The 11313-nt window shown below is 32.9% G+C and overlaps 2 protein-coding genes across 2 annotated transcripts; both read left to right on the top strand.

Annotated features, from left to right (window-relative positions):
* The first annotated feature begins 2855 nt into the window (after positions 1 to 2855).
* On the top strand, positions 2856 to 7004 carry LOC105340173 (probable NADH dehydrogenase [ubiquinone] 1 alpha subcomplex subunit 12). Its single transcript, XM_011446093.4, has 5 exons — positions 2856 to 2956; positions 3037 to 3194; positions 5488 to 5570; positions 5761 to 5833; positions 6717 to 7004. Exons 2-5 carry the CDS (start codon positions 3106 to 3108, stop codon positions 6886 to 6888), a joined length of 417 nt encoding a protein of 138 aa, XP_011444395.1. The 5' UTR covers positions 2856 to 2956; positions 3037 to 3105; the 3' UTR covers positions 6889 to 7004.
* A 588-nt stretch (positions 7005 to 7592) lies between these two features.
* LOC105340172 (leucine-rich melanocyte differentiation-associated protein) lies at positions 7593 to 9777 on the top strand. The gene is made up of 7 exons (XM_011446092.4): positions 7593 to 7656; positions 7794 to 7857; positions 8005 to 8087; positions 8317 to 8456; positions 9026 to 9146; positions 9311 to 9410; positions 9572 to 9777. Exons 2-7 carry the CDS (start codon positions 7828 to 7830, stop codon positions 9617 to 9619), a joined length of 522 nt encoding a protein of 173 aa, XP_011444394.1. The 5' UTR covers positions 7593 to 7656; positions 7794 to 7827; the 3' UTR covers positions 9620 to 9777.
* Positions 9778 to 11313: the final 1536 nt, after the last annotated feature.

The following is an 11313-nucleotide window of genomic DNA, read 5'->3' as shown; positions in this document are numbered from 1 at the left end:
AATATGATCATTGAAATGTGATAGCTCAATATACATTATGTTGTGTTTTTACGTGCATTATTATACCAATGGCTTGAGGTAACCTGTATATATAGAAACAATGTCTAAATGACATTAGATCGGGATCGGAGTTTGACGATCACGCCGACTAGATTTCCTTCGGGAATTTGTCTTTAATTAGTTTAAAATCAACTTTAATGAGTTTATGTATGTAGTAATATGTTTTACGGTGCTACCGTTCTGGCGAGCGCAGCATCATTGTCAACTTAAAGTGTTATTTAGGTATCAACGAACGTCAAAGAATTTTTGAGAGAGTATTGCTGTACAATAAGTAAGCCAAAGGTACTAATTTTAATGGTTATGATACATACAGCGCAACCCCCTACATACAGAGAGAGAGAGAGAGAGAGAGAGAGAGAGAGAGAGAGAGAGAGAGAGAGAGAGAGAGACCGGTACCTGTTTGTAGGTGTGTAATTTCCCAGGTCTGACTATATGCAATATCTACATAATTTTTTTTGACTGTTTATTTTTCCATTTGATTCCTTTTTATTTAGTTCAAAATGTCCTATTGTTTATTTCCTCCCTACTCAAATAACTTACCTGCCTACTGTACATGCATGCACAATTAGCTTAAAAATGGATCGATATGACAGTAAAGTATGGCTCTTGCTAGTATATATAGATATAAAATCTCTATATCAAAAAAAATTAAAAACAAATCATATGTCAAAGAGGCAGGTATCGCAGTCTATACTGAAATAGCCAGTACACTCATTACAGATGTTTGATCCACCTCTAAATTTATCGCGGGAAATATAGCGCGAGTGCACTGTGACGTCATCCATGACTTTGTTCGTCTTTGTTTACGTTTCTAGACTCAATACGAAGGTATAGAAGCATGTAACAAAGGACTAAGTGCGGTTTTATGCATTTTTTGCCCCCAAAATCAAAGTTTTAGAAAGAGCTTTGAAAATAAGGTGAAAGATAGTTAAAATCATATTGGAAATAAAGGTGTAAAAGGTTATCACCACAGTGACGTCATAAAGTAGAAATTGCGTCATGAAGATTGCATTATTTTGATAAATTGATGTTTTTTTTAGCAAAATATGGGTGTTTTCCGATGGTTTTTCGACTGGGAAACATCGAGCGCAGGCTTGCTCAAGTACCATTTTTTAGTATAATGTGTATAACTATCTGAAGAAAAAAATATGTTAAAATCGCACTTGAGCAGACCTGCGCTCTATACTTCCGAATGCAAAATATAGAGCAAAAATGAGAATATTTTCATTTGTTTGCAAATTTGCGGGAAATAGGTCATTTTGGTGACTTCATAGATAAATAGTGAATAAGCAATGATGATTAAAATCAAGATAAAAGTTATAGGCATCCTCCATACAATGATTTGTGAAGATTTTATTTTTATACGATACTATTTAAAAAATTGGTTGAAATCGGGGGCAGATATTTGACCATACTGCACATAGTCCTTTTCTGAGTCTCGCCAAAGCATATGCGGTACTCAAAACGTGTCTTCAAACTTTGAGTCACCGTAAATTACGAGTTAAAAGTCGGCCATTTTTGGCATAGCACCACGGGTGAAAACATTAGAGAGCATTATGGGACGTAGACAAAAAATTTTGTTTGATGAACTGTAGGTTTCGCTCGTTCTTTTTCCCGCGCACACTGGTTCTTAGAGCTCGCTTCGCTCACCGGCGCTGCGCGCCGGCGAGCTGCGCTCGCTATAACATGTTACTGAACAGATACGTGCATAATAAAGCATTTATTAGCCCTTTTAAATGAAAAAATCCCAGAGTTCTCTAGGATTCTCTAGAGTTCTTTAGAGTTCTCTGTTTAGTAGGACCGATAAAGGGAAAAGCCTACCAATTATTTTCCCATAGAACTCCATACAAATGTTATGACCTCTCAGTACTTTACTATAATAGTTTCAGTCAAATCTTTGGTATCATTTGAAACTTCAATTCAAGACCTTTCAGGAAATGACAAAAAAAATATAGGGTCCCGTGGCGTTTATAGGTCAAATTTGCAGTTGTTTACAACTTACAGCGATCGGCAGTAAATGTCACTCTACATAAAAAATCAACCCCCACCCCTACAATTTTTCCTAGTGTTGCTATATTCTTTAAAATATTCCCCCATTCCATCATTTATTTTAAAAACTAATAATTTTACTACAAAATGAGAATTGTCACATACCTGAATTCAGCCAATCGCCTAACGCCTACCCATTCATTCCTTATTATAACTTTTCTCTGATGTAAACATCCGGGGGTTTGGTACTCTCATTCCATAAATAACATACATAATATTATTTTTAATATGTATCTGGTGGAATGACGAGAGATATTAGATAATAATTCCCAAATTCTGTGTGAAATAAGCTAATTCTATAATTGATTTCACTAATTTAATTGAATATTTAATTGAAGAAGAAAAATCTAATAGAATGAGAGTCTCTGTTAGAGGTCAAAAGCCCTGAGTTTCAAGCGAAGATCTATTTAAAAAAGTCATCATGTTTAAAGACATTTATAAAATCCGAAAACAACGTAGAGAAATGAGTAAATTAGAAAGTTTTTAATTAAAATACATAAAGTTTTCGTTTCTATGAATCTGATTAAGAGTTAAACTTTAAAACAAAAAATATAAAAGATTATCACAAATGTCCTTTAATTTTTTTTTTTGCAAAACCAGCCATATAAAGGCTCCTGAGAACATATCAGGGCGGCGATATTATTTTTTGCTTCAATTATCATTACGTTTTTCTGGCTTTTTTAACGATTTTGATATTTACTTGCCAGGTTACTACATTTTAACCTAATATCATAAAAGACGCGATGAAATGGTTGAATGAAATCCGAAATCTCAAGGGAGCGAAACATCAAGTAACCGACTAAATCATCAGTGATGAAAAAATATTGATGATAAAATAAAGCGAATAGTAGGTTTGATGGGGGAATAATAAATAGTAAATGTCCATAGTATATTGTTTTAGAATTTATCTTGTATTTTTTTTTTCAGGCAGCCCGAGACTGTTATTGTTGAAAAATAAAAGCGACCTCCGTCAACATCGGATCGCTAACACCAGCAATGCCTACAGCGCTAGAATCGTTTGCTAATCTTAGAAAAATAATCCAGGCCAATGGTGGAATCAGAAGATCGTTGAGGATATTTTGGTTGTAAGTTATTAATGCAACTTTTGTGATTTATCAATGTTCGCTTCACGACTCGAATTTGCTCTAAATTGTGTAAGATATTTTCTGTATAAGATCACTTACCCAACGCAAACTGTGAGTGAAAGATAAAGGTTGATAGTTTCGTAAGGGATCCACATGATGTTTTCCTAGATTCATCGGATAGAAATCCAATGAACATTGACGATGTTGACGTCTTTGTCAAGTTAATTTTTTTCTGGCACTTTGTATTCTTTCCTTTCTGAATCTTTCATGATAAAATATTATTTCCCAATTTGTATAATGATCATGCAAAAATGATAATACTAATTTAGGAAGGGTAACATAGAAAACTGTTTTCCACCAAAGCCATTTTTGCACAGACCCAGTCTAATTAGACCAGACAAGGATTTGCACCTGGGCACCCTTTAATCTCTAGTCAGATGCACTACCAACTAAACCTTCTGGCAGCTGCCATGGATTTGACCTTTCTGTCAATTCTTTTCCCCCTAGATAATCTTTGCCTTCGAAGTTACACATTCCAAGTTCTTTCTGTTGGCAAGAGTTTTGGAGATTTATGTAGGTCATGACACCAAATGATGCATATATACACATTTCTACTACTGTACAGATATTGCTGAGATCAAAGAGATGCCGTGGACATTATTCTCCAAAATACCACAAACGTCATCAGTAAATTATCAGATCAGAAAAACCTATCTGTCTCGCACTGATCTTGGAAGTACAACTTCCAACCGTATAAAGTTTTCAAACCATGTCAATTTCACGTGTTAGTTCCAGTTAAAAACAATGTGTATTGCCTCAATTTTTTATTTTTAAGATATCAATGCGGCTGTTCCTAGGACCTCCCTAGCAAATTTTCACTGCGTGTTTTTACATAAAATATATAACGTGTAGTAGTAATAATCGTATTAAATTGCTCTTAAAATATTAGGAATGTGATTCAAAGATATTTTATAAATAGGTGAAGAGTATTAAAATCCTAAGAAAAAGTCTGTTGTCTGCATGTGATTCCTTTGATCGATACACATGTAAACATTACTAACAAAAGCGTTGGGTACGTTACATGGAACAGCCGGCAAAGAGACCTAGATCGTCTCTGCTATAGGAGAAACGATCTGTAGAAATACTGGGCTGTTAGTAGAATAGAAATAAAATTCTTGTTATCGTGAATGTTGCAGGATAACCTCCTCGGTCTGAAAATGTTGTTTGAAATATAAAAGCCTCGGCTAACGCCTTGGCTTTTATATTTCAGAACAACATTTCTCGACCTCGGAGGTTATTCTGCAACATTCACGAAAACTCGTACTTTATTTCTTAAGTATATTTAAGACATAAACAGCAATTTAAAAAGTTCAATGGGATATGAACTTGGTTAGTCATGTAATTAAATCCTATGAAGCCTGAAGGGTTTCTCAGTAGAATTGATCTTTGAACCAACTTTTTGACATTGCTGTTTATTAATTATATTAACGTTTAAGAATGGCAAATTGTTCAGAATCGTTAATATAACAATGTTTTTACGTTTACAATATTATAACCGTCAAACAAAAACACGAGCGATTATCATTGTGACGTTGTGAAAAAGTTCACACAGAACTGAACGCTTACGCTATTCTATAGGAACAGGATAGGAAGCATATTTGTAAATATAAATATTACAATGTAAAGGTATAAAAGAAATAATGAAGACCAAACTGGAATTCAAACACGGGCCAGCTGATTCCCTAGATAGTCTGGTGCTCTCCCAACTGAGCTAAGTGTACAGATATCTGGTGCTGACAATCTAAATTGTCTGCTCTTCACAATCTCATACTGAATGTGAAAGACTGCAAACATTATTTGATGTTGCCAGCTAGTTGCTGTATGGTTTTATCACCTTTGAGGCTGTGAATTAGGTATTCAGAAGGAGACTCTTATCAAATATTTCTTGACCAATCAGATTCAACTTGATTACCTGTATATAAAAAGTATATTAATGTAACATTATAAATTACTTATCTTTTTTTATGGTTATTTCATACATACAGTTTGTTTTGATACATCATGTACATGCATTGCATAGCAAAAGGAGAATTTTGTAATTTAAGTTTACGGGGGGTATCCATTGGCGTTGACTTAAGACAGAGATATTTCGGCTAGTAGGGGGGTTAGATACACCTTATTTTCTGGTTCTGTCTCGCCTAAAATAAAAAAAAAACTTGTATCAGGGCTGATGCACTACTAGATATATCAAAATGATATATTTCAATATCTTATGTTTGTTTTGTGATTGTAGAACTGATGATCTGAAGTTTGGTGACCTCAAAGGAGTGGATAAGTTTGGCAACAGATACTATGAAAACAACAGATACTTTTTTGGTAAGTGACCAAATGAATAAATGTATTATTGTATTCTTAATATTTATAATACCAGATCTCCTTTAGATATGTACAGGTATCTATGCAATATTGCAACCAAAAGTTCCCACCTTATGTTAATTTGTTGGAGAAATTCTAGGACATAAGTCATTTGTACTAAAATAAACATGCATTGATCAAATACTTTTAGGTAAGAATCGGTGGGTAAGATTTGCAGATAAGAAGAATTTCAATTATGATGCAAGTCAGATTCCACCAGAATGGTAGGTATTTTTTTTTTCTTGTCATAATTACATGTATATGCATGTAACTGTTACAGTGTCTGATCAAATCTATGCAGAAAAAATAATCTTTTATTGTAATCTTTATGTGAAAATTAGACAGACTGGGATATTTTTTAATGAGTTTACTTTCTTTTAAGTGCCATTTCAATTAAAAATATTCTAGAAGAATTTAACCCAATTTGTTTAGAATGGAGTTATTTCTTTCTCAAATGTGGCAATGACATCTTTCTTTGGTGAAGCATTTGACGTGATGTGATTTTTTTTTAGAAATAGCTTATTTTTGGAGGGCCTCGTTTAAAACAAAACTTTTCTCTTCAATACTCTCCCCAGAAATAAACATTCATGTCAAATGTTATTTGGTGGATTCATTTCCTCTAACTTGACGAAAACAAGTTGTTTAACTTATTGTATATTAGACCAGGTATTGGTCCTGAAACAGAGGTTATCCTCCTATCTTCAAGATTGTTTTTCTTGATACCATAAATTTTATAGAAGATTGAAAATGGTTTATTTAGCTCTCTTCATGACATGTAGTTGTGTTTCTGAAAGCCCTTAGCTATAGCCTAAATATTCATTGACACTTCCAAAACAGATGTTGTGGTTTGACCATGTTTTACATAGGGAACACAGTTATAATGAGTTGATGCTTACGACAAAGTGGTTTTTATTCCCAGGGACTTTTGTGCATGTTATGAACTGGACTGATATAAAGATTTTCGCTTATAACGAAGCAAAATTGCCCATCCCTGGCACTTTGTTATAAGCATGTTCACACTGTATTGTACAATTGATATGATTTTAAAATATTTTTTAAAAATAGCAGTCTTGTTTACAATTGATGTGCCTGCTGTTTATTTTTCAGGCATCGCTGGATGCACTACATAACAGATCAAACTCCTGTGGAGAAGCCCCCAGAGCAAAAAAAGTGGATGATGGAGCATGAAGAGAACTTGTCTGCGACGCCTGATGAGTATGTCCCTTACAGCACCACCCGCACAAAGATTGAAAGCTGGACCCCGCCACAGAATCGATAGAGCTTTGGCTTATCTTCATGTGTATGGATTAAAAAACAGAACATTTCATGTAAATGTACATAGAGCTATTGTTCCTGATGATGGATGTTTGTTAAATTAAAATTTTAAAAAGAATATTTCTTGGATGTGCTTTGTCTTTTTTTCTATATTAGTCGGGTGTGTTACATCATCAAAATTACCTACTTTTAATAATTTTAAAATATATATGGAGATTACAGAATTTCTTTGATTGACTTGAAACTATTTTTTTGAAAAGTGTATGCTAGAGCACCAAAGATAGGTGAGCAAAAAGCATTTTCTCTCTAGTTACTGTCAATAATTCTAAAATAAATACCGGTATTACATGTACCTTGAGATGAATATATAAAGGAAAAATTGTAATTGAGAACTCAGCCAGAGAGATCAAATGTAGACTATGGGCAATGCACTATTTATTCCTTGACTGATTATGTGAAGCAATACATGTAATAATCTGGTTTCAAATTGGGATTAATTTTATGTAGCGTAGTATGAAAACACTTGCTGGTATGTAAATGACAGCCAAGTGTGAAAGTGAAAAATAAAATGTGTAAAAAAAAATTAAAAATAGCCGTTTGGTCAACCAGAGACATAAATGAAATTATTCATGTCTTTGGTCCAATGACTCCATTATATCTTGAAGACGTTTTAGTACTTTGATTCATAATTGATAGTCCTTGAATATGAGTTATCTCTCTTTGTGGCCTTGGAGAAGTCATGTGATGTTCAAAATGGCTTACAACTGAAAACGTGAGTTATTAACAAACTGAAACTGCTCATGAAATAATTGAGAGGTATGGGTAGATGAGAAGAAGAATTACCCTTGAACTGAGCTAATTTATTATACAATGGTATTATACAATATTAATGATGATGTGACATTGCAGATGAGGCTGAGATTATGCAATAGCAACTGGTGACATGAAAATGCGAAAAAGTCTTGCGTTTCAGGTACAGTTTAAATGTCTTTTTTTAAAATTACATATTTTCTTATTTGTTTCATGATATATTGTATACAGTTATGGGTCTGTTATGCCACAGCTGTAAATAATGTACGGATTTAATAGATTAATAGTAATCTTTTTATACGGTATTCAGGATTTGGACAGTATTCCCGAAGAGCTCGCTACGAGGGAGGGTGAATCTTTACAAGAAATAGATCTGACTCATAACAAAATTTCGTATCCTTTTAACCTCAACCAATTTAAAATATAACCTGATTAATGATCTACCGTAACTATAATAGAAAAATATGTATTTATTATTTACATAATTTATCTATTATTTACTATAGAATATTTAGGTTTTGGGTGAATTTTGGCAGGAAACTGTATCAGCTTGACATGCGTTTTTATCTTTAATAATGTATGTGTGATTTACCTGTTTACCAGCACCTTAACAAGCTTGCAGAGACTTGCGATTCCTATTAGACTTTCCTCAGCTAACCTGCCTAGTGCTAGATCACAACAGCATTGAATCCCATGTGAAGATAGCAGCTGCTCCAAATCTGCAGACTTTGTGGGTGAACCACAACAAAATAAAAAATCTGGGTACGACGAATTATCAATACATATATTCACTTTATTGTAGAATTGCAGAAATACATATATCTTAAATATTTAAAGCTTTACAAATCTCTGATTTGATATAAAGAATTCGTTATTTGCACTTTGATCTCTTTCCCCGTATATTTGTTCCTTGATCAAATGAAATATTTTGATGTTTCGTTGACTATGGAACATTTCTGTGTTCAAATAGGATCATCAATGGTATGAATGTTTTTATGTTTTCTAAGGCATCTATTCAGACTAGTTGATTAACAGCTTCTGTACATATCTTTTTAGAGTTTTAAAGTCCAGCTTGATCACAATTTATATACAAACTTTAACAAAACAATGATAAAAGCTCTTCCTGTTTATCATTTGAACATGAGTAACACTATATGATGAATTATTATGTATAATCTTTACCTGATTTTTGAAGTTATCTTATTGAAGATATGGATACATTCAGTGTTTTTATTAAACGATAAAATCAAGTATTATCAGTGATTAATGATATACTAACAGTATTGATAATGATATATTTAAAAGTTCATTGAAATGAAACATATTCTCAGGTCTGTTTATCTCCACCTTATGTAAGTCCTGTCCAAACCTCAAATATCTGTCCATGATGAACAATGAGGCAGCTCCCAGCTACTTCAACGGAGGAACTTATCAGCAGTATGCAGACTATAGGTAAGATGCTAATTTTCAGGAATTGGGTAGAAGGGTGGTGATTTGTTGAATGGTGATGTCAGAGAAACATGATTGTTTGGCAATGTAGTAATTATCAAGTTATTCAACAAAATAACACCCATACATATTGTCTCTATAAAAAATAACACCTGACTCTTTTCCAGACATTTTGTTATTGCCCATTTTCCAAAGCTGGAGATGTTGGATGACAAGAAGATAGAGGACAGCGAGAGATCTGAGGCCAAGAGAATATATGGACGCAAGGTCAGTTCAGTATGAAAAATTGTTTTTAATGGTTAGTGAAATATTTTCCATATTTAATAAGTTAAAGAGAAAAATAAATGGTATAATGGACAGTGTCAAAAGTGTTGATATTCCCCTTTTACATTGATTTTTGTTAATTGGAAATAAATTTTGACTTTTAGACCTCCACATCAAAGCAGAAGTCATCAAGAAAAAAATCAGAGACATGATTCTTGATATTTTGTGATTGTTAATTTTTGGAGTTGTCATCATGAACAATGCAAAAGCTTGCCAAACAATCTATGGATTTTGCCAAGGTACATTACTTCAAGCAGGGGAATGGAATGATGTGGGTTTTTTCCCCTTTAAAATTTCATTTTTACAACTTATTTACACATAGAGTGTATGCTTTAATAGTATTACATGTATTTATTAGATATAGATCATAGTTGTTGTCTTATTGTTCATGTTATTAAACAAGTTGGAAAGAAAATAAACATTGAAATTTCGTAAAAGTCTCTTTGTTTTAATGTTATAGATTTGGAGGTACTAGAATACACCATCTCTAACTTAATGCATTTTAATAAGTGTATTGTACCGGGTATTAATTATTTGCCAAAAAAAAAAGATCGCTAAAAGTAATTAAGAATGATTTTAATTCGCATACTTTAAGAATAAACATGTACATAAGAATGGGATTGTAATTTAAGTTCTATCCACATGGACAAATCAGCTTTTGCGTGAAATACAACAACTATATCAATATTGGTAATATATATATTTTGCATATAAGTGATCGAAAAAATCCCCTAAAAACTACAGATCAACCAACAAGACGTAATTTGATCAAACACAACAGATCGGGTATCTCAAATATCCCAAGGGGAAAAATTTATATATGACTAAAAATGTCTTGATAAACGTAACGTTATTAATTTTAAACATTATTATGTTTACATTTAAAAGATAACTAATTATTTTTCCGTACTACATTTGTATCTCGCAGATAATTTTAAAGTCTTAGATGAGAACATAAATAGTTGATCATGACCGAGCTTAAACATATGACGTCTTAGCCCAGAAAATTTTTGATATATTGATCATGACCGAGCTTAAACATATGACGTCTTAACCCAGAAAATTTTTGATATATTTAATTAATAATCGTACAATAGACGTATAGTAATATTTATAAATGGGTCTCGCAAAACAGATGAGATATTCACCTTTAAAAATTTATGTAGCATAGGAAAATGACAACCCATACGGGAGAATCTTTTATAAAAAGAAGATATATAGAACATCCTTACTGGAAGAAAAATTCCTGTAGGAATTTTAATTCCGATATGATTCCACATGTGGAAGAGTTACATTTTTAAAAAAAGGGGGGGGGGGTGTCATATAATACATCGGCCGAAATTATAACCATGGTAACTGAGACACGTGGGTGTCTTGGTTGAAACTGACAGTAGGAAAGGTTATAGCATGGGAACTACTACACCATATCGAGTTCTATTTCATTATCAGCTTGTCATGTTACATATATGTACAGAACTTTTTCACAAAATTTTGCCGCATATCTAAAAATGCGGAACATGAATAAGATTTCAATACGTATGTCCTACTTGACAGTCACTCCAGTATTATATATCCTATATTTTTCCAAGCGAAAACGTTGATGACATCTCAAGTTAACACTTGAAAGAAAACATTACTTTTGTCAACGTTCAACGTACATAGTCTTATCATTGCAACAATAGCCATCCATCTTTTTCTTAAGCGGCTATGGATAGGAAAAAATGTACCGTGCACGCAAAACTGTAATTTGTTATTTAAAGAGCAGCTTAACCCTACTAACTATTTATAGAGTCAAAATTTCAACATCTTTGCGTTGGTGTACCACTGGGTACAGTCATTCTGTGCT

The sequence above is a fragment of the Magallana gigas genome, chromosome 4 (genome assembly GCF_963853765.1).
Source record: "Magallana gigas chromosome 4, xbMagGiga1.1, whole genome shotgun sequence".
NCBI lineage: Eukaryota > Metazoa > Mollusca > Bivalvia > Ostreida > Ostreidae > Magallana > Magallana gigas.
Note: the sequence above shows the minus strand (reverse complement) of the source record. Positions and strands in the feature narration are given on the sequence as shown.

Coding starts and splice junctions, on each gene's coding strand:
- LOC105340172 (XM_011446092.4), top strand. CDS start 7,828: ATGAAAATGCGAAAAAGTCTTGCGTTTCAG. Junction 8,457..9,025: donor CAACAAAATAAAAAATCTGG/GTACGACGAATT, acceptor ACATATTCTCAG/GTCTGTTTATCTCCACCTTA. Junction 9,411..9,571: donor AGAGAATATATGGACGCAAG/GTCAGTTCAGTA, acceptor TTTGACTTTTAG/ACCTCCACATCAAAGCAGAA.
- LOC105340173 (XM_011446093.4), top strand. CDS start 3,106: ATGCCTACAGCGCTAGAATCGTTTGCTAATCTTAGAAAAATAATCCAG. Junction 5,571..5,760: donor AAACAACAGATACTTTTTTG/GTAAGTGACCAA, acceptor AAATACTTTTAG/GTAAGAATCGGTGGGTAAGA. Junction 5,834..6,716: donor AGTCAGATTCCACCAGAATG/GTAGGTATTTTT, acceptor TTTATTTTTCAG/GCATCGCTGGATGCACTACA.